At 37.1% G+C, this 23,039-nt stretch overlaps 2 protein-coding genes across 6 annotated transcripts; one reads left to right on the top strand and one right to left on the bottom strand.

Annotated features, from left to right (window-relative positions):
• Positions 1-808: 808 nt before the first annotated feature.
• On the bottom strand, positions 809-8,763 carry prlrb (prolactin receptor b). Of its 4 annotated transcripts, XM_041787360.1 has the most exons (9): positions 8,631-8,763; positions 6,227-6,305; positions 5,379-5,511; positions 4,610-4,779; positions 4,001-4,164; positions 2,435-2,576; positions 2,231-2,324; positions 2,076-2,145; positions 809-1,986 (listed from the first exon to the last, which is right to left on the bottom strand). In XM_041787360.1, the coding sequence occupies exons 2-9, from the start codon at positions 6,285-6,287 to the stop codon at positions 1,189-1,191; spliced, it is 1,632 nt and encodes a 543-aa protein (XP_041643294.1). In that variant the 5' UTR covers positions 6,288-6,305; positions 8,631-8,763; the 3' UTR covers positions 809-1,188. The 4 variants fall into 4 exon arrangements, with proteins under 4 accessions (XP_041643294.1, XP_041643293.1, XP_041643295.1 ...); XM_041787359.1 differs by having other exon boundaries at positions 5,379-6,305; XM_041787361.1 differs by lacking the exon at positions 8,631-8,763 and having other exon boundaries at positions 4,610-4,774.
• A 542-nt stretch (positions 8,764-9,305) lies between these two features.
• On the top strand, positions 9,306-22,800 carry malt1 (MALT paracaspase 1). 2 transcript variants are annotated; one of them, XM_041787637.1, is made up of 17 exons: positions 9,306-9,591; positions 10,301-10,467; positions 11,428-11,549; positions 11,755-11,902; positions 12,075-12,253; positions 13,257-13,353; positions 13,451-13,498; positions 14,025-14,045; positions 14,173-14,217; positions 15,428-15,631; positions 15,743-15,920; positions 17,399-17,470; positions 17,573-17,700; positions 18,595-18,744; positions 19,035-19,192; positions 19,277-19,402; positions 19,955-22,800. In XM_041787637.1, exons 1-17 carry the CDS (start codon positions 9,443-9,445, stop codon positions 20,420-20,422), a joined length of 2,460 nt encoding a protein of 819 aa, XP_041643571.1. In that variant the 5' UTR covers positions 9,306-9,442; the 3' UTR covers positions 20,423-22,800. The 2 variants fall into 2 exon arrangements, with proteins under 2 accessions (XP_041643571.1, XP_041643572.1); XM_041787638.1 differs by lacking the exon at positions 13,451-13,498.
• Positions 22,801-23,039: the final 239 nt, after the last annotated feature.

The raw sequence follows: 23,039 nt of genomic DNA, 5'->3' as shown, positions 1-23,039 counted from the left end.
ACAGTACTAAGACACTATTAATTTTATTTTATAGTTTGGTTTGATTTTGGAGCCATGATGGTGCAGTTTTTCCTTTCATCCATTCTTTAATTTTTTCAACATGAACAGCAGAATAATGCCAGGAAACAAAGGGAGACATAGGACCACAGGCATTGCAGTTACATGGTCATAAATAAGAAATCTTAATAATTAAGTGGCAAGATATTTCTGGCATTGTTTGTGTGACACCACCAGGGTACTATTTGACATGCTGGGACGAGCTGTAAAATGGTGGTGTTCATTTTTCTGTTTACAGAAGAAACATCAACTTGAGGTTAGGAAACATCACCTGTGTATGTACCACTTAGATTTTTGTCTATTTTATCATAATTATCTGCTACAAACAGGAAGTGGGTTTCTTAAAGAGTTACCTAATCGATATATTCTTCACAATAAGGTGGTTTAATACATTCTGTGGTAGTAAGCTGTGAATCAGTAGTATTTTAGGAGCTAAATTGGCCTAATGTTCCTGTGAAATATCTTTGTTGATTGAGTTCTTAAAACAACTTTCCAGTAGACGAGTACAGATATATTTCCTGGAAAAATATCAACTTACCATAATGTGATTATTTTTTCAATGCACTAACATGCTAGTTTTACAATCAAAATCAGCAAACTGGTTTGAAATAAATCACTATTAAAACTTCATTTTGTCAAAAATGGATTGAATTTATTTCAGAACGTTTCAAAGCATTAAACGGTTCTCAAATATAAAGTGAAGCCTTAATAAATAACATTTTCACAGTGGATATGACTTTTAAATGCACTCTACAAACAGTCATTGTCAAATATGAATGTCTGCACCACAAATCAAGGCAATCTGTCTCATTTGTTGATAACACCAAAGAAATTTGACTCTGCCTAAAGAATGAACGGTGGAATACTTTTGAGCAAATCCATCAGACAGGTATCACTGGAAAAACTTTCAACTTTCAGAGGACCAGTAGTGCCTGTGGCTTTTCCATTAAAGTTGCTATAATTACCTGCAGCAATAATCTGCACAATTATTTTAAGATGTTTTACTTTGATGGATTAATGGATGTCTGCTTTTTTAACAAATCATCTGATTACAGGATTTTTTTATATTGTGAAAATCTTAGCATGGAAATAACTAATTTGTGCATAAACATTGCATATTTTAAAAAAAAATTACATTAATAGTGATGCAGGGGTGGCATCTACATATCCACTGTTCAGCTCTTTACTGGCTCCATTCAAATTTCCTTGATTCTGAAAGTCACAGGCTATGTAATTGTTGGCCTTGTCTTTGTAGTGTGGGTCAGCTGATCTCATTTGTTTCTGCAGGATGACCACACTGTCACCTTCCACCTCTTTCACTCTGCTGTAGCCATCTGACGTGTTCTCCTCTTGTCTTTGAATGTCCATATATCCAGAGCTGAAGAGTAAATTTCCTTTATTCAGGATGAGATTAATGTCAGTATTTGTATCTCTCACTCTGCTGTACTGCAGCTGTTTCACATCTTCCTCCTGCTGGTTGTCATGTCTCTGAATATCCACATAATCGCTGTTTGTGAATGGAATGATTGTGTTTTTGTGGTTTGAGTGATCTTTTGCTTCTGTGATCAAGTTTAAACCTGGGCCCTGCAGCTTCTGAGCATGTTGCTGTGTTTGCTCCATGTCTGACAAACTCATCTCTGGGAGAGACTTGTTGCTTTTGTCAAAATTATCGTTCTCATTCTTTGTTTTTCCTGCTTTCTCCTGGTCATTTAAGCTTGGTCTTGACTCTCTACATTGGATGTCAGAGTTTAAGCAGAAGCTGCTGGGAAATGTCCAGCTGTTTTTCCTTTCTTGAGAGATGAAGGAATCACGATTAAGTCCACTGTCATTTTCAGTGACAATTAAGTAGTCGTCCATCTGATCTTTCCAGGCTTCCATCAGAGGGAAGTTCTGGTTAAAGGCATTGATCACGTCATCAGATGGCCCACTCTGAAAAGATTGATTAAAGTTATTCAGTATATTATCACTTCACCGCTGTTATAAAGCCAAGAGAAAACATCTTGGAGTTGCTGTGTTACCTTCAGAAGCTGAAAATCAACTCCTCTTATCTTTGGCCCCGGGATAGGTGGCAGAACACACTGCTTCAAGCTTCAGGAACAAGAATAAGTCATGACTGTCGTTTTGACTTTATTTCAAAGAGAGATGCATCATTTTTTCTGCAAGAGCTACTTACTAGCTTCTCTTAATGACCAGGATGCCAAGTGTTGCTGATAATGGGATTATAAAGAGAGTGGAAGCCATAATCCAGAAAGGTCTCTCATGGAGATCTAAATTAAAAAATTACAAAAAAAACAACTAAAACAACAAAAAAAACTATTACTGATTAATAGGTTTTCAGTAGCTGTGATTTCACAATAGAGCCAAAACAAACACTCACAGTCTGGGATTTTCACATCAGAAGTATTGCTCCACTCACTCCAAGAGCCGTGGTCTAATCTACAGCGCACCTGGACTGTGTATTCCACCCCAGGACTGATGCTGTACAGGCTAAAATGGGTCTGTGTTCCTGACATGTACTCCTACAGAGGAAAATAATCAGAAACCATCTGGTGTGCAGGTTCAGATCACATTTGAGTTAAACTGTAGTTGGGAGTTCATCTTTTTGCTTGTTTAATTACATTTTAGTGAACTGATTTTGGTTTATGCTCTGATGCTTTACTATGAACCAGTGTTGAAGTACGTTACTAGTCCTGGATAAAGGCCTTTATCACCTTCTACTGGCTGACTAACTCAACTTGCTTCAATTTTACATTTTTGAAAGTCCATCCATCATCACACCACTTGCTCAGTGTTGCAGGGGGGGTGCTGGAAGAGATCTCTGCTGATCCCTGCCTCTCAAGAGTACATACACCTCAAACTAGTCGAGAGTCAATCACAAGACTGACATGCAGAGACAAACAAGCAGAAGCGCTACCATCCACAGATAAATCAGAGTCACCAGTTAACCTAACAAACATGTCTTTAGACGGCAGGAGGAAGTCGGAGTACCTGGAGCGAAACCACACATGAAGAGGGAGGATATGAAAATTGCAGATTAGCAGCCTTAAAATACTCTTGTTCCTAAATTCAGATTGCCTTTGCTCTGACTAAACTTCGTTGGATCACTTTACAAAACTCACAAATTTGACTCTAAAGCCTTCTCAAATTTATGGAAGAATATTTTTAATTGTACTTTTTCCTCTTTTTTTCCACATTTTTAGAACTTTTTTCATAAATTCAATTTTCTTTCACACAAGATTATATGTTGTATTCTTCTATCAGACAATAAAGTAAGAAGCAAAAACTACTCACTTCGTTCACCTCCTTTCTGTGTTTTTTATTGCAACTTAGAATTATAATCTATATGCTTATAATTCAATCATAAATAGAAATCTGTAAATAAAAATCAAAATGCAATATATTTTCATGACTAAAACAAAAGATTATCTCTAGGGCTGTCAAAATATTAACATTTTTACACCGCAATTAATCTCAGATTTTCTGTAGTTAATTATGATTAATCTGACCTTTTTACAACATTTTAAAATTCAACTATTTTATATTTCAAACTGTTTTCTTTGTCATGTTTTTTAATATTTTTTGACTGTCTCATACAAGGGGTAATTTATTTACCGTTTGGTAGACTGAAGATTTTAACATGAACTTAATCACAGAAAAATAAAGTAAACATTTAAAAGGTTCAGATGACTTTGATTCAGTCATGACTGTCAAGTATTGAACCTTTATAGTAAAAGATCTGTTGATCAGTTTGAAAGTGATAGCAGGCTGCAATCCTATATGCTGACAATGGGGCAGACACTTTATCTGAAGATCACAGAGGGACTCCTAATAAGCCCTTACAACAAACAACATGTAGCGGTCCTTCAGTAAGAAAGATATGTTGATTTTGATTTTGTTAAACTATTTGACCCTAATGTTGAGAAATATATATATATAAACTCACCTTCCACTTGTTGTTCCCTTGTTTGACTCTTATTTCATATTTAATGGTGACCCAGCCAGACTTGGTGTCTGTGTTATGAGGAGGTTCCCAGCTGATATGGAGATGTGGACTGTCCTCGATGTCCTTCACAAGCAGGGTCACATTTTCAGGAGGGTCGGGCTTCACTGCCACCAAAGACATAAATAACAAATCACATCACTCCTGTGAGGCTGTAACCAGACAAAATAGCATGCTCATACCCTAACGATAACAAGGATACCTATGTTTAAGCAATTATCACATCTAATATGTTCAACATCTTTGTATAAATGCATAAAATACAAACATTTGCTGCAACCTGCATAATCAAACAAAACATGTGAAATATGATAGACTGTACCCAATCATGTTAATCACTGTCTGATTCAATGCAGATAGTTTCCTGCAGTATTAGCATCTTCTCCAAAGAGTTCACAAGCCAAGAAGTCATCAATAGCTCAAAGTGACAATACCACAGTGATTTTTTTTGCCAAAGTGACACAAAAACACAGCTGAGACAAGCATAGTCTGTAAAAAACAAACAGATTGTAGAAAAAATGTTTTTACTATGCTTGACTCATGTAATCTTACCAATATCCATCACATCTATCTTAAGGGGGTCTGAAGTTGTATTTCCGAGGTCATTAAAGGCCACCACTGTCAGGTAGTAGTCGACCCAGATGGATGTGTGATTCTTGTCAAAGAAACAGGAATTCTTGCTGGCTGATTGATAATCTGGACACTCGTGTATTCCATCTAATCTGTGCAAAGACGAAACAAGATGCTTAATGACAAAGAAATAAGTCTGCATGTAATATGTGGTCGACATTTATCTGTCGTCAGTGAGCGCTCATGTTAAGGGATCAACATCAGTAGTAGGAGTTATTCTCTATGAGCCTTAAAGTATTACAAATCTTTTGGCTGTTTAACCACAAAATGCTGAGCAGATGCTGCTTCCCTTGAAACATCTTGAACTTTTAGAGTTTGGATGATTTTGTCCTTGGATAAGAGTGGGTGAAGTTTACACAGGTGGGACAATGAAAGTCTGCCGTTCCCCTGCACAACAACAGATCTCTGCTCAGTTCACTGAGCACAAATGTGTGAACAAGGGACCTGGTATTTTTCCACTCCCTGCCCACTCAACAACAGCTTTACTTTCACTTGTTCGGGTAATATCTGAAACTGAAGCTGGGACCTGGTTTCTTAGGGGTAAGATTCAACACTGTACAGTATTAAATCCCTGGATTGACACTAGCAATCGGTTACCCATCTTTCTTTGCTCTGAGAACTTTTCTGTATTTTAGTTATGAACCACTGCTGAAGGGCATAGTTAAAAAAACATTCTGACCATTATGCTGACCTTTCTCTCTCATAATAGAGGCGGTATGTTGTCGGCAGACCTCCATCTGGTCCTGGCTCCCACCAGCATGTAAACGTCTCCTTCTCAGGGGACCTGCAGCTCAGCAGGACTGGTTTGCCTGGTGGAGATGTGCCTAGCAACAAATGTGAAAAACAGGCTTCCCATTTTGAGTCAAACACAATTAAAAAACACGACATTTGCCAGACGTCGTCTACAAAAGCTGAGAACTGATTGAAGATAATAAACTTTATTTTTTTATGGCAATATTGTCATTTATGTTGCCTTAAACCCAGAAGCCAACATTTGGATGTAGTGGTACAAGACAGGAGCCAATTAGCAAACAAACTCGGTATCACTAAAGCTGATCATCTAACTCTTGAATATGATTTTTGATCTTGCTGTATTTTATTTAAATCTGGTGCCATTTAACTCAGATGTGCAGTTCAGAAAGTGTTAAGAAAATGTTGCAAGGCGTGACCTTATATTGCTTTTATGTTTTTTACATTATAAGTGATTAGGATACTTACTGAAACAGGATGAGACAAATATTTCAAAGTAGTGTCACATTTGCATAGAGGTGCATGAAAGTGAAGCATTTTTGGCAGGTATTGGGGATAGCTGTGGATCATTCAGATCAAGATCACAAGACACAGTATTCCGAAATTATATATTGTTGAAATAAACATTTATAAATTTTAGGAAAAAACCAACAGCAGATACCAAAACTTTCACAAATAAAACCAAACTATCTGCCTGTTTCTATCTCACTGTTTAAAGTTTGATTAAGCAGAAACTTTAAACATCATATCATAATACAAAAATAATGTCATTCAAGCCTTTCCACTCACTGTTGGAGTCTACAGCTGCAGACAGCAGTAGGAGCAGGGCCAACCGAAGATCTCCCCTCATCCCAGAGAGTTTTATGTCCTGAAAAAGGAAGTGGCAACACCAGCATGCAGTTAATGAGGGGACAAAAACCCATGACTTCACTGTGTACCTTGTTTGTACCAAAACAGTGCAGAAATGAAGGTAAAACAATGAGAACAACCAAAGAGCATTCGCTTATTTTAGCCGGCATTCTACACAAACAAAACAGGTTTAATGAGAAAAATTTAGCAAGGGTAAACGAGAGTTCACGAATAGCATAAGACAGCTCTTTAATCTGCAAAATCACACAAAATAAGTGAAGATTATGATTTACCCAAGACAGATCACCAACTTCCACAGATCAGGATTTCACACAAACACACACAGACAAATGGGGATGAATATTGATCAACTGGTTGATCATGAGTGCACAGGAGATTGATACTTCCTGCTCCAGACTCTAAAAAATATTTTTTTATCATCCTGTCAGTTCTCTGCTGTCTGGAAATGTGAAATGATAGGCACAGTTTGTCATCTAAAACAGTGGTTCTCAACCAGTGGGTCCAGAATCAAAAGTGGGTCACATAGTGGTTTTCAGTGGGTCATGTGTGCCTGTAGAAAACAGCAGCAAAAAGTAAACAATTTACAGAGGCCCTTAGCAGACAAACTTAATGTTACTTAATTTACTCTTTATTCTGTAATAACAGCTACATTTTTTGCTGTTTTCTTAAGATCTTGATTTCTTTAATCCATTTCTTGGTAAAAACAAAATGGGGTTTACCCATTGTATTCTGTTAGTTTTTCTTTCTAAATTTTTTGGAAATTTCCTAAAATTACACCTTGTGCATTCTATCCTACAAGGAAAAAAACAGCTTTACACTAAAAAACAAAAAACAAAAAACAAAACAAAAAAACCCCCAGAGAATCTGAGGAAAAATAAGCATATATGTACAATATTATTATGTTAGCATTATTTAGCATAGTTCGTGACTTTCTTTATCATTACACATGCTATAATGCAACTTTTATTCAATATTTTTGCAGCATAGGTTGGGAAAAACACAACATAAAGGAATTATTGATGTTATGACACTCTCACAGTGACCTTTCTTTTGTCCTACATTTTAGTGTAATTTTCTGAAAGTAATTTAAAATCACTTTCAGGGATAGCCCCTCAAGGTGAATTAGCTTTATTTTAAAGTAGTCCTTACACAAACATACTGACCAAAAAAACTTAACATTACAATGAGAAAGAGGATCAAAAAACATTCAAATACAGACATTACAAAACAGTGATTAACGCAAGTCATTATACAACTAAATATATAAGCAAACGTGTCTATAGCAGTGATTCTAAAGGTGTGGCTCTGGAGCCACATGTGGCTTTTTGTTATGATTTGTGGCTCTTTTATGTCTCAGTTTGAAATATTATTCCCCCAAAAAACCTTTAAAATGGGAAACCTTGACCTAAGACAATTTCCATTGCAAGTAGCAATAATCAGTTTGTTTTCCCACATTTATACAGCAGGCTTTAATCGTCAAACTTAATTGTCTACCTTTCTTTTTTTTTCTACATCTTAGTTGCCCTTATTTGCAATTTTGCCAATTTTAATCATTTTTGCTGCTTCTAGCCCATTTAGCTTCTTCTTTTTGCCACTTTCTGCAATTTTTTACACTTTTTCCCCATTTTTTCCACCACTTTTTGCCTCTTTTATCCTGCTTTTTTCAATTTGCATTTTTCCCCTTTTCCCATTTAAGCTGCCTCTTGCCATTAAATGTCACTTTTTCCCATTTTTCCACCTTTTTGCCCATTTCAAACACTTTTCACTCCTTTTCTTGCCACCTTATTTGCTGCTTTATGACCATTTTTCCACCTATGATACATTTTTTGTCACTTCTTACCAATTTCTGCTGCTTTTCTCTCCATTTTTGTGACGTTTTACCCAGCTTTTGCCATTTAATGCCTATTTTAACCCGGACCCCAGTTTTTGCCACATTTTGGCCACTTTTTGACCTTTTTTTTGTATATACCAGCTTTGACTTATTTTTATTGTCACTTTAATCCATTTTTTCCCCACTTGATTGTGGCTCTTGCAAAAATATTTTTTAAACAGGCTCTTTGGATGAGCAGGGTTGAGTAACACTGGTCTATCCTTTCATGAATATGAGAATTAAAAAAATACAGTTTCATTTATTTGTGATAATGTCAAGAAGAAACAGCACTTTACTTCGGCTATAGTAGGTGTTTCTTTCTACGGGCACACAAACATTAAAACAAACCAAAATAACGCCACTAAAAACTGCAAAATATAGAAATTATGAAATGCAAGCAAAATGGTTGCAAAGGCAGTAAAAAAATAAATTGTTATTCCAGTGTTCACTTACCTCAGTAATAAACAAGCAGTCTTTCTTTTCCAGCTTCTCTTGTTTTTACAATAACAAGGCCTATATTTAAACTACGTTGGCACAAAGTGGGGAAAGTGGCCTTCATAGCAGTACTCCAGACGACTTTCTTTCACCTAGGCGTCCGGTGTGTCTGAAACAACAGGTAAAGAAAGAGGTGTGGTTAAGAGTATGGAAGGGAGGACTTGTTTTTTGAGAGCGCAGCCAAAGCAAGATGCTTCCCTGCTGCATCATTTAGACTTTGTAACATCGACTACATCATCAAACTGTTCTGCTGATGACTCATTATATTTTTAAAATTATCATAAGTAAAAGCAAGTAAAAGCAGATAGACAACGATGGAAACTAAAGCTGATAAAATCAACCGTTTTCGGATAGCATACATGAATGGTTTCAAGCTGTAGGTGCTCCCTGGGTGCTCCATTAAAACAGATGATTTTGCAGATTAAACATAAGCTTAACTACTCATTTCTTACGTTTTTTTATGTAGCAGTAGTTTCAACCGTGACACAGTGGCGAACTTTCGGGCTTTTTACAAGTACAAATAACCTAAACTTTACTTGGAGTGACTTATCTTGATGCATACTTAATCTTCAGAGCATGCAGTCTTCGGCAGCGTGGGGGAAAACCACGGCGGTGAAGTAGGTGTGTCTGTAAAACACTTTGCACTTCTTTCAGGAAGTAGACTTTTTTTTTTCATTTCTTGGGGTTTTGTTGTCGAGTGCATTAGCAGCTTGAGTTTGACGTTAAAGCTGGACAACGTCGATGGTTGACTTTTCCTGCTGGCTGCTGCCATGTCAGAAACTCTGGACCGATCCACGAAGATCAACCTGTTGAAAGAGCCGATTGTGAGGAGGATTTGTGAGGTTCTGGACAAGCCCAACAGTAAAGGATGGCGAAAACTCGGAGAGATAGTCGGAAACGACAGACGCTTCAAAGTCAGGCAAGCAGAGGTTCACCTGAGATAGTCAAATAGGTTACTGTATTTGACACAGGACATACAAAATACATTTGCTGTCACTATAAATGCATTGCATAGCAAGGTGCTTGTTAACCTGGGAATGACACTACTACAGGTTTAAGATTTAGATAAGATTGGGAGAGAATCAAAATATGGAATTATGAGATAAGAAATAGACATGAAGATTGTTGTCATAGTAATAGTAAGTAAAGGTTTAAAATTAATTTAAATTGAACACTGTGCTTCCAGCATCAAACAGTTTAATGTTCATCATATAAAAATAAGTGCTTTATTTGTTATTGAATAATTTTATTACATGTTTAGAATCAAATGTATGATGACAGATTTAGAAAGAACTGATTGATAGGCTTAACCTATGTGTATTAATTTTATCATTTAGCTATTTATTTTGGCAAATCTGATAGTACCAGACTGCTGTGTCCAGTTTTGTGTTGTAAGTTTTGTGCTGTAGCTTATACCTTATTACTAATGTTTAATTCTTCATAATTTTACCTTTGATCTTTATAAGATTTAGAATTTGCAGTAAAAACATAAATATAATCCTCTTATCATTAGGACAGGATGCAGCATTAATAAATTGAAATTATATCAATTGAATATGTAGTCCTACTCTTCCAATAAAATCTGTTTTGATATCGTAAATTTGACCTGCTGTCAATCTGTCCCACAGTTCAGACGACATGGAGATGTGCTCTCTGAAGGTGCTGGAGCTTGAGGGCAGCCCAAGCCGCATGCTGCTGAGGCTGATGGGAGAACGAGGCTGCACCACAGGTCACCTCTTTGACTACCTTCAAATTCTGGGAAACTCAGAGGCCCTGCAGTGCCTGAAACCACCAGGTAAAATAAAAAAAAAAACACCCACAAGCCTGCTGTGATTATGTCAGAGATCAAGTGTGATGGCAATTCTTTTTTATCGTTTTCTATTTTTAGCTGAAAGGGGAGTTTATGACTCACTTCAGGGTGTTATGGATGACATTTACAATGCATTACTGCTTACTGCTTGCCAGTGTGGGCTGTTATAAATTGGATTTTTAAAAGAGGAAATGCATTACAACATGCTGACTCCTGATTTACACCATTGGTGGAATGTTAAGATCAATGCATCAACATGCAAACCAGTTTAAACCCACAATTGAGTTTGATAGCAACATAAACAAGGTGCTCTGGAAAGCCTTGGAAACAGATGACCAATTTTCTTGTCATGGAAATCAAGAGAAAAAACTAAATTCACAGGAAAATCTTTTTCTCTATCCTGGAAAATTACTGAAACATTTCCCTGATCCATCAAAAGAAAAAGTATTGTCATCTGAAAGGGCTAAATTATGTCAAGGATCATGTAGAATAGTTGCATTAGTTTATATACAATAGTATTAAGGAAAAGCTACACACAAGCAGCAGCTCTAGACCTAAAAATATCCTTGATTAAACCAAGTTATGTGAGTACAGTTGTTACTATGGATATTTTGAGAGATAGGTGCAAGATACTCCCGCTGGCTCTTTATTTTAAGGAGCTTTTTATTAATTATTATTTTTTATCAATTATTGTTTTTCTATGATTAATCCGCATGGCTTATGATTATGTAAGAGATTGTTTTAATGGCTATAGACTGCATGTCTTTGAATCAGACCTCCACATAAAGGAACCTATTAGTGAGTGGGCGCTGGTACCATGGCTGCTAAATTGTCTTTGAAAATTTCCTGGAAAATAATCTAAAGAGTGAAATAACTGATCAGACATAAGCGCATATAGAAACACACATAGAAACTGTCTGTCTTTGATTCCGTGCTACCTTTCAGCCCTGCAGATCCTCATCCAGCCTCAGTCTGTAGCTCTTACATCGGGACACAACCTGCGTCTCAGCTGCAATGCTGTGGGAAAAGCTCCTGTCCAGTACCAGTGGTTTAAGAGCAAGGAAGAGGTGGGCAATGAAAACTGATATCTGGATATCTTTTCACTAATATTACAGCTTTGTGAAATTTGTGGTCCCTTATTTGGTTGTCCTGAGAAGATTACTTCTACTTCTCCTGAGCATTGAATGATTTTGAACCTTTTATGGACATAGTCCATAAAGTATGTAAGATTTCTAATGTAAGAAAACATGTTTCCCATTGTCCCATTGTCAGGTGCCAAACAGCTTCTCTCCAGACCTGGTGATAAGTCCAGTCCAGCTAAAGGATGCTGGCTTTTACATTTGTCGGGTCAACTGTGGAGAAACTTTTGAATTCAGTCAGTGGGCTCAGGTGGACGTCCTGGATGTTGCCATGTCTTGTGGTGAGATATTTTAGGTCCTTCTTGAGACTTCTGTGAATTGGAAAGTTAAGGTTTACATCTGTAGTGTCTCATATGAAAAAAAAATAATTCTCAGCAGTGAGTAATTTGCCTATGAAGCAGAAAAATTTTGACTAATTTTGGACAATGATGTGTCCTCTCCTCCAAACACCAGGGCAGAGTTATCAGTCCCTGGGCGGTCGGCTGAAGCTGGTGATCCAGCCTCAGTTCCAGCGGCTTCATGTTGGAGAAAACCTTCACCTGGAGTGTGGAGCTGTGGGACGGCCAATCCCTCGTTACCAGTGGCACAGAAATGGAGTCCCAATCCCCAACGCCACTAAGAGAAGACTCACAGTAAGGAGAGATTTTAAGAGAAAGTCCTACTTTTTCAACCAGTCAACCATTTACTTTGTTTTGTAAGCTTTTTTTAAAGCTATATTTAAAGTTGTCTGACAGTACAAGGCATGGCATCAACTTACAGCTTTTATGCCTCTTCACTAGTGTTAGCTTTAGCTGGAGGCATTATGTTTTTGTATTGTGTGTCTGTCATGGTCATTGGGCCTAATCTTCATCCCTCACTTATGAAAACAATATCTCAAGAAGCTCTGGGAGGTTTTCTTCATACTTTTGATAAATGTCCAAATGATTCAATTTAAGAGGTTATCTTCCTTAAGAACATAATATCTCTAAAATGCTTTTCAGGACTTTTTTTTTGGGCTTTGCACCAATATCTGTACCGACTCGATTTTGGAGTTCCAAGGTCAAGGCCATTTGCCTCATTTTCATCCCTTGCTTGTAAGATTTCTACAAGTTACCCTACCACAAAAATCACTCAGTCCTTCTTGACCCATCACTGTACACTTGACTCTCCAGCAGTGGCATATCTCATGGTGGGATGTAACTACTACTAGTTTCAGTTCTTTTGGTAACTGGTTATTATTATTCACTTTTTTGGTTCTCTAAAGTAAAATTGTAAATACTTTTACTGTTTTGATACCTCAGTGTTCAAATGATACATTCTTTGTGATGATTAGTAGTTTCAAAATCTACTGGATCTTGAACAGGCTTCAGATATTAAGTCACATTTTTAACCAAAACCTTCCTGTGCATAGAGAGAGCTCTGTCTAAATTGCAGAACTACATTGGCAACGTATAGGCACCAAACTTTTCCAACATGTTTGTGCATTTGAGACAGGAGTTAGACTGCAATTTGTGGTATTAAAGCAGATATCAGTAGCATTTAGTTTTTTTACTGGTTACATACCTAAATTCAAAATTCTGGATGTGACAACCCTACTCCAACGTGTTCATGATCTTACTTCTATTACATGTAAAAGAACGTTTGCCTGCATTTCAGATCCCTAATGTGATGCAGGATCAGCACGGTCGATATCGCTGTGAGATCAGCAGCAGCACTGAGCGAATGTGGACCAATGAAGTCGATGTTGTTATAAGTATGTTTAACTTTTTCATACTTTAACCACAGCTAAATGAGCCTGCATTATTATTGGTATATTATTGTTGATTATTTGCTTTTTTCTCGACTGAAAGTACCAAGGATATCTGTCCAGATTTCAGGAGCAATGGAGTGCTCTGAAGGTAGAGTTGAAAGGACTGGTGCAGTTAGCATGGTGTTGGCTAATGGCTAACAATTAGCTGCATGGGACGTTAATCATAACAATGCTAAAACTTTAAACTGCTCTTGCAACTGCATGTGGGTAATGGTCAAAATAAGGTCTCTCATGGTTTAATTACCAGGTCCTGCTTGATTTACTAATAACATTCATCTTCATGAAACTGACATTAAAGGAGACTGTAATCTTTATTTTCTTAATTGTCAACAGTAATATATAAATGATGCTAACGATCTAATTCTTCAGTGTGATTACTGTATCAAAGTGTTGTTCAATGTACATAAGTGCATGAAAATTAGACTTTTCTTTCATTGGTGAAAGGGTTTATTTCCTGTTGTTCAATCCTTTTCTCCAAAATTAAAAGTACACTTTTCTCACATAAAAAATCAAACACAGTGCTCTTGCTCAGCATCACCTTTTATTAAAAAGAACACTGATGTTAAACAGTTTGTCTTACATGGTGCTAAAATCTTTGTGCTTTTGATTTGTAGATGATATGTATGCCATTGGAGGTAAGAATCATCCCACTCATGCACTCATCCTGTGCATGTTTTCTGCTATTTGACTAATACTGCTGTCCTCATACAGCATTTGTTTCATGATCATTTGTCGTGGGTTTACTTCATCTTTGCTTTTCAGGTTCCAGTGAATTTTTCCTGAATAGTCTTCCAGAGCAACTTTATGGTGAGTGTTTTTCAACGAATGTTTTCATTCAAGTGCTGATGGGTCAATTAATACAGCAATCTGTGCTGTATGTGTTAGTAGATTATTTTTGTGATGAATCTGGCTGATATACAGTTCTTCTCTATGTCAGCTGTATTATATTGTGTATGATACTTTAACTATTTTTGTCCTATCAACCATCTTCACCCAATTAAAGATGTGAAACTTTTTGGTAATTGTATCATTAACAACACAGAAGACGAACTAATACTTTACAAAATAATGCAGTCCAAAAATACCAAATTTAAAGAAGAGTAATTATCAGTTATATAAAGTTTGTTTAAGCGGCAGTGCTTGTCTATGACTTGTATGGTTAACCTAAAACATGACGTCACTTTCTTCCTGCCTTCAATTACACCTCTTGTGTGTCAGCCTAATGCATTTTGTTACAAGTCTTTCACTCAAGTTAATTTCTCTACGAGTCTTACATGTCTCCAAGAGGAGTTTTTCCTCACCTACACAGTGGCTATAAAAAGTATTCACCCCCTTAGACAGTTTCTTTTTGCCTCAAAAAAGGCAGACAAAGATTAAACAAGAAGATGGAAAACAACCAAAAATAAAACCTATAATGAATGTATCATTGTGCAGGACAACAAATCTTAACACAATTATTGGCCTTAAGGTTCAATGTCTGTATAAGTAAATCATTTCCAATACTAAATGACATTGTGAAAAAGTCCAAGTTTAAGGGATGCTTGAAGCAAAGTTTTAGGAGAAAGGCCAGACCTAAACCAAGCCTCTTCCTATGTTTCCCTACATAACTGACCACCTTCCATTTTGTTCTTGCGTTTCCCTCCCCTTCCTCTCACCTCTTTTCTCTCTTTTGCCCTATCCATATGCCCTTCAGTGAGTTTGTTATGCCTTGGAGCTACAGCAGATCCTCAAGGCATTAAAAATCAGCTATTCAGGATTAATCTTTCTAATGTCATTTATGAGTACTTGTAAAATTGCATGCTATTGATGGTGTGGTCTTTGCAAGTGAAGATATAACCCTGAGAGCAGAGGCAAAAAAGCATCCATGAGCCTCAACAGATGCAACTGTCTTCTATTACCATCCTTCCGTTTATGATTAATAATCCGAGTTATATCTATCCTGATGCAGAAAGAGAATATTTGATAAGTTGTTTTATTTACAATAGTATAACAGTTTGGTTTTTTTTTCTGCTTCCAGCGACAGACAAAGTGGCCCTGCTGATCGGTAATCTATCCTACCAGAACCACCCACAGCTCAAAGCTCCCATGGTGGATGTGTATGACCTCACCAACCTCCTGCGACAGCTAAATTTCCAGGTGGTTTCGCTGCTGGACCTCACAGAGTCAGAGATGAGAAATGCTGTCGATGAGTTCCTGATGCTGCTTCACAGAGGAGTCTATGGTGTGTTGAATTTCACCAACCTGAGAGTAAAAATACAATTATTCTGTTATAGAGATACTGGAAGTATTTCTAAAGGTCATGAGAAATTAAATTGAACCCTTTCCCATTTAGGGCTGCTGTACTATGCCGGTCATGGATATGAAAACTATGGCAACAGTTTCATGGTGCCTGTAGACGCTCCAAACCCGTACCACTCAGCCAACTGTTTATGTGTGCAGAGTATCCTCAAACTGATGCAGGAGAAGGAGACGGGTCTAAATGTTTTCCTGCTTGACATGTGCAGGAAGAGGTATGATCATTAGCCTAGAGTCTTTCCTGTAAGCTTATTACACTAACTGAGATATAACTGATACCTACTGTATGATACTTAACCTACGATTAGGGGTTGTTAAGTTCAGATCCACACAACCATCGGGTTTTACCATTAGGTAAAGGAAGGCAATTGCTTAGGCCTAATGCTCCCGTAGGCCTCAAGATAAAGTCATCATATGGGTGCACCAAATATAATAAGTGTCAAAAATTACTTTTAATGAATGAGAAATTTATTTTAAATGTAAATGAGGGGCCAAGTGTGATTAAAATCAAAATAGATTTGGTTGACCAAGCCCCTCAGAAAGCCCAAAATAACTTCATATCAAAAAAGTTATATTTAAGTAGGTAGTCATATTGAAATTGGGGATTACTGTGGAGGAAGTTGTAGCATAATTGGTAAAACACTGTTGTGTATTATGGCATTTATTTCAGATTTGGTTATGTCTTTGTTCTCTGGCATTCAAAATGAAAAGAGATGCTTCAGAATTTTAGTTTTTTATTCACTGATTGCTTTGAGCCGAATGGTTAGGGTCTCATATTTGTCTCTGCCTGGGGCCTGAACATCAGCTCCCTCATCAAAAAAGCTCAACACAGGATGTACTTCCTGTGTCAGTTGAAGAAATTCAACCTGCAAAAGACAATGATGGTGCACTTCTACACTGTCGTCATAAAGTCCATCCTGTCATCATTAGTTACCGTCTGGTATACTGCAGCCGTTGCAAGAGACATAACAGGCTGCAGCATATCATTCACTCTGCAGAGAGGGTGAATGGCTGCAGTCTTCCTTCTCTTCCCAACCTGCACCCCTCCATGATGCTAAGAAGAGTCTCTTCCTCTCTGCTGTCAGTCTCATGAACAGTACTCCGGCCCTCCCCTGACAGGCTCTAAAAAAAAACATGTCATGTCTATACACACTTTCTGTGTTACATTTATACACAGATATGGACTGGCCCGTTAATATTTTCATTAGCCTCTTAACATTTGTATTCTTCCTCCATGTTATTTGTTTTGCACCAAACGCCAAGTCAAATTCTTTATATATCTGAAAATGTACTTGACAATAAAAACACAGCATACATCCACCCATTCTGACAATATTGCAATATTGATTGTGTTACCACAAACACTACATAGTAGGATGTAATACATTAATTTAAAACTACACAATTTTTATGTTATTTTGAATTACTTCAACTTAATTAGGTGTTTGTTTCTTCTTATTTAAAATGATTTTTATTTTTGCTACAAATGCCATCTAAAGCTGTCAAGTCAGAAGTACTAATACGTTTTATTGCCATGGAGTAGAAGTACAAATTGTCATGGAATAAGAGACTTAGAAGGAAAAAAACTCAAATGTGAACCTCAGTCAGTTCTTTTGTCAGTGTACTCACTCATGTGGACTTTTATCTCCTTGGTTTGTTTTTCTGAAGTTTTAAAGAATAATTTGTTATCCAGGAATATTCATGATGAGAGCACTCCAAACGTTGTCCTGAGGGTTACGGCCAACATAGTCTTTGGATATGCCACGTAAGTTTCAGTATCACACAGCATAATTCAAAACTAAATTTACTCACATTCTTTTGGTGTTTTTGAAGATGTTAGATGTTCTGTTCTTGTTTGTCCGTTCAGGTGCCAAGATGCCGAGGCCTTTGAGCTGAGCTCAAGCGGCAGCACCAATGGAGTGTTTGTCAAGTTTTTGAAGAGACGACTTCTGGATGATGAAAAGATTACCGTGGTGCTGGACAGAGTGGCTGAAGGTGAGAGGGAAACAATAACATAGAATTAAACAGAAAGAACTATGATAAATATGATTGTTTTTGATTTATGATTTAAAAAACACATTATCGACTGTTCTTATATGAGCAATAGATATTAAAATACTATGTTGGCCCAAATCAAGAATTGGAGACTAACTAAAATGAAGAGTAAATAAAGACATATGATTAAAAAGCCACTTTTGGATTGTTGATTATAAAATGGGAACTGGTTATAGCTATTGTATTTCTAATTTAAAGGTAATAAAATTAATTAAATGCAGCTGCTCTGAAATATTAATGTCAAAAGTGCATCAGCCTTCATGGGGCTAAGTGAGTTCCTTTGAATGAAGTATTAATGAAGGAATATGATTTGAAGTGGCTGTAGGATGCTCTCATTGTCAAACAAAGCACAGGATATGGACATTATACAGTCATAATGTCAGAGATTATGATACTGAAAGAAACCCCAGCCTTTCTGCTGCTGTTCTGATTCAGTTAACCCTTTAATTCCTGAATTTCTGGACTCTTTTTTTTATTTTGACCATAAAAGGCCCAGAAAATGTCCTGTGGGTTAGTGCTTTTGCCCATTTTTCCACCATACTTAAAACTTTTTATATACGGCAGTTACTTAGATTTTACTGTATGTTAAGAGTGTATTAACAGTTGAAAATAAAGAAATACAAAAAAGTGGGGAAATTTATGCTAGATTTTTAGCGAGAAAAGGTGAAATTGTGGTAATAACCACATGTTGCCTGTGAAATACAATTTCTCAGCTTTCAGAAACTGTTTGAATTTTTCTCATAACACAAACAGTTGTGTAATTATGGTTTCAGTCAAGCACAACTATCTATGGTTGCAACACTTGCAAGCACTTGTATCTTTTTTGGGTTGCAGACATGGGTCAGTTTGATGCCACTAAAGGAAAACAGGCTCTGGAGATCCGCAGCAGTCTGTCAGAGAGGAGAGCTCTGACTGATCCTATTCTGCCTGGCGACAGCGCTGATCTCGCCCACACTCTTAGCCGCCGGTGGGCTAAGGCTCATGGTGAGTTCAAAAGATTTCCGTCAATGTAGAACAGTAATTTTGATAACATTTTAACTATATTTTTAGATAGTTATTATTCAAGTCTTTTAAAGGCAAAACAACTTCATTAGTCCAGCACACTAAGACAATTCAAAGTGCTTTATAAAGTAAGGAAACTAAAGATGCTGATAAACTAAACTATCAGATTAAGCCTATTGTCCTGTAGATCTCTACAACTGTGGCTCCTTAGCTCTGTGGCTCTAAGCCAAGTAGTTCTTGATATGTTTTCATTTTGTTTTTTGTTTTTGCAGAGCTTCCGGACAGTATGACTCTAAACTTTGACTGCGGGGCTCAGATCAAGTTGGGCTTTGCTGCAGAGTTCTCCAACGTTCTTGTTATTTACACTCACATCATCAAGAAGCCCGAGGAAATGTCCTTCTGCCAAGCACATGTCACCGACTTCTCACAGGTCAGCATGCTGTCTTTAGATAATGAGCATGTTTGCTGGTATTTATGCAAATTTACATTTCCAACTGTTCATCCCTGACTGCAGGAGCTCGATGTGGATCCTAAAGAGATGAACAGGGAGACTCCAGAGGAGACAGGGATCTACTTTCTGTCCCATAGCTTGCCGCAGCACTGCCTTTACACCAGAGTCAGCTCCCTGCAAAAGCTCAGGGTAAAAAAAAGAAAAAAAAAAAAAGAAAGAAAAAAAAAACACGGCTTTCTCAATGGACATATTAGCTTCATATGAAAACCTAAATAGTTAAACAAAGGAGCATGCACTTTTTTTTTACACTTTAAAGGTTTTGCCTGAGAAAATCAGAATAAAGTGCTGAATGCCGCTACTCTCTTAGTTTGTAGACATGCACCAACTGGCCCCAATAAAAATACTTTGGCCTGTAGGTGGTGCTATGTGTGAAGAAAGAGCATCACTGAGCCCTTTAATGAAGCTCATGGCAATTTTTCAATACTCTTTCTGTTATTTTGTTTGAAAAAGAGGCCAACATTGTTTCAACTTTGAGGAAACAATGTTAAACAAGGTAAATGAAGAAAATCCATCCTACTTAATCACTTCTCACTTTTTATTTGTTATAATTAAAAACCTTTTGTTCTCTATTTCACTGGTTAAATTTAGTTCAGAAAAGATTTAACCATGGTCTCGAAATTAACTCATGTTACCACTGTAAATTTTAATGCTGGTTGTCCTTCTTCACTCAATGTGCCACAGGAGGAGCTGGTGTTTACTGTTTGCCTTCAGGGCACCTTCCCAGCTATGGATGAGGATCCGGTCCACTGGACTAAAAGCATCAACATTGGAAAGCCGCTGATTGCCCGACTGGACCTGCACCGGGCCATGAGGAGAAACAGCTGCCTGCAGACCTGCCTGATGCCTCACAGCCCGTCTCACAGTCCTTGTCACAGCCCCGGGCCTGAACACCAGCTACACCTCCATCACGGGACTCACCAGGCCCAGGACTACAGCCGACTGTCCCCCCAACAGCATTACCTTGGTGCAGTTGGAGGCAGTGGGGATTCCTTCTACACCGTCAGCCATACTCACTATGAACCTGCATATGATTCAGCTGCTGGGCTTTCAAGCTCTTCAGGAAGGTACAGCATTCCTATAGAGACCACAGATGACATCAATGAGCTGCAGACTGATTTTATCAACAGCCTGCAGCTCCAGGAGCAGTAACCACAAACAGCTGCTGGATGTCATGTTATTATTTCTCACAAGAGAAGGTTTACACATCTAATGATGATGTTTCTATAGTAACGCCACTCTCTCTGTTACATGCTGTGACTTCATAAGCTTTGATACATTATTATGTCGGCTAGTTATTCGCCTCAACAAACTGTACACTGACAAGTTGTAGTTAGACTTTTCAAAATGAATTTTGTAGAAAAATGTGAAAATTAAATTTCAGTAATCTGCTGTGTTTATTTCACAAGGGCTAACTACTGACGACCATATTTTAAGGGTTGTACATTTTTCTATAGCTTTCACTGTCCTTTTGCAACATTATTCAGGTTCCTGCTTGCCCAAGCACATGCACCTGCATACAGTCAACCACTGTATTTTTACTACTCTTCCACCATTTTTCAGGAATCAACTCTGACAGCAGATTTGAAAAAATCTCGGCACAAAAGTGGAACATTGAGAATAGAGGTCTTTTATATGTTTGTGCAAAGAAATGTTACTAACAGCGAGCAAAAGTGGAAAGAAAAAAAATCTAATTGAAATGGCATTGAAAGAGGTGACCATTTCATCTCCTCTTCAAAGGCCTAAAAGCCGGGAATTCTTTCATTAAGAAGCATAATTTTCATTATTAGTGTTTAAGGCAAGCTACAGTGGGTGAGATAATCAACTGAGTGCAAAAGAGCAAAAATTAAGATATTTTATGAAATTAAATAATAGCAATATCAACAGAAATCAGAGTGTTAGAATCTCTTAACTAGACTGCATTTTCAAAATAAAAGCCTCACCAGAAACAGCTCAAGATAAGTCAAACAGTTTGAAGAGAATCTGCCACTTTGCGGAGTTAACTCATAACCAGTGACCTGGCACAAGGCAGGCATCTTTTAAATATGATTTAGAAATGTTCTAGGTACAAATACTTTAACACTTTAATTTTTTTTCCTCTTTAAAGGGAGTGTGCTGTTTTTTTTGTTTTGTTTTTTTTTACCTCTTACGACTTTATAATGGTGTCTTGATCCTTTTATGTCCATGTAAAGTGAAATCCAACATTTTTGTCTTAGCACACTAGATATGTTGTAATTGATTTGATTTGATTTGATTTTGATTTATTTTATTTATCTCGAACGTACAACAACAAAAGAAAAATATATTGCTCAGTATGGTTATGTCAACTTGTCAGTCCAATTTCATACACATAAATAAAAATATACATATGTATATACATACACACACACATATACATTTCTACATATCTGCATACATATATACACACATATGTATTATATGTGTATATTATACTCTCTGGCAGTACTCTATTTTTTGCTTTAAATACAAACTGAGCAGTTTTAAACTTAATTAAATCCATAAATTTTAATACTTTTGAAGTTAAGAAAAGCGAGTTGGTATGATCCAAATAGCCTGCATGATTTATTATCCGTATTGCTCTTTTTTTCAGTGTGCATAACTTCTGAAGGTTACTTCTATACGTATTCCCCCATACTTCCACATAGTAAGACAGATATGGAACAATTAAGGCACAGTATAATGTATGTAATGTATCTTGCTTAAGTATATATCTTGTTTTATTCACTATCCCAATGCTCCTTGATATTTCAGCACACAAACATTTTATGTATGGTTTCCAGCAGAGCTTATGGTCTACTACAACACCCAAAAATTTAGTTTCAAACACTCTTTCAATTTTCACTTTATCAATTTCCAGATAAACTTCTTCAGTTTTATGATTCCCAAATAAAATAACCTTAGTCTTACCTAAATTGATAGTCAGTCCATTCCTGTCAAACCATAACTTAAGTTTCTTTAATTCTACATTGACTACATCCATTAGCTTCTGCAGGTTCTCCCCAGAACATAAGATGTTTGTGTCATCTGCAAAAATTACAAATTTGAATATGTTGGACACAGCATGAATGTCATTTATATACAAGATAAACAGTTTCGGTCCCAACACTGACCCCTGTGGGACACCACAGGTAATGCTCAGGCATTTGGACCTGTGGGGACCCAACTGGGTGAACTGCACTCTATTGCTAATGTAGCTCTTGAGCCAGGCTAAAGCCGCCCCTCTTACACCATAACTCTCCAGCTTGTTAATAAGAATTTCATGATTAATTGTATCAAAAGCTTTCTTTAAATCGACAAAAACACCTAGGGTGTGCTGTCTCTTATCAATGCTGGTGGTGATTTCTTCTACAAGCTCTAATAATGCCATAGAGGTAGATCTACCTGTTCTGAAACCATACTGGCTGTCCATTAGAATGTTATTTTTTTCTATAAAAATGTCTAGCTGTTTTATAAACAGTTTTTCAAGAATTTTTGAGAATTGTGACAATAAAGACACTGGCCTAAAGTTATGTTTGTCTCCGGATTTAAGTAAGGGAATGACTTTGGCAACCTTCATTTTTTCAGGGAACACTCCTAGTTGGAAAGAGAGATTGAATATGTGAGAGAGTGGCTCAACTATACCCCCCATAGTGAGCTTCACCAGTGACATATCAATACCATCCCCGTCAGTGAAGGTTTTATTACAGCAGTTATTAATAATCTCAGCGACATCATTCATGTTCACTGATCCCAAACACATGGACTCCAA

Source organism: Cheilinus undulatus, linkage group 5 (assembly GCF_018320785.1).
Source record: "Cheilinus undulatus linkage group 5, ASM1832078v1, whole genome shotgun sequence".
Classification (NCBI taxonomy): domain Eukaryota; kingdom Metazoa; phylum Chordata; class Actinopteri; order Labriformes; family Labridae; genus Cheilinus; species Cheilinus undulatus.
Note: the sequence above shows the minus strand (reverse complement) of the source record. Positions and strands in the feature narration are given on the sequence as shown.

What these genes read in the sequence shown, in the direction of transcription:
- malt1 (XM_041787637.1), top strand. Translation starts at nt 9,443, where the DNA reads ATGTCAGAAACTCTGGACCGATCCACGAAGATCAACCTGTTGAAAGAG. An exon ending in GCTTCACAGAGGAGTCTATG is followed by an intron (nt 15,632 to 15,742) that starts GTGTGTTGAATT and finishes TTTCCCATTTAG; the next exon opens with GGCTGCTGTACTATGCCGGT. An exon ending in CTTGACATGTGCAGGAAGAG is followed by an intron (nt 15,921 to 17,398) that starts GTATGATCATTA and finishes TTTGTTATCCAG; the next exon opens with GAATATTCATGATGAGAGCA.
- prlrb (XM_041787359.1), bottom strand. Translation starts at nt 5,575, where the DNA reads ATGTCGTGTTTTTTAATTGTGTTTGACTCAAAATGGGAAGCCTGTTTT. An exon ending in CTCTATTATGAGAGAGAAAG is followed by an intron (nt 4,780 to 5,378) that starts GTCAGCATAATG and finishes GTCTTTGCACAG; the next exon opens with ATTAGATGGAATACACGAGT. An exon ending in TTGATTTTCAGCTTCTGAAG is followed by an intron (nt 1,987 to 2,075) that starts GTAACACAGCAA and finishes CAATCTTTTCAG; the next exon opens with AGTGGGCCATCTGATGACGT.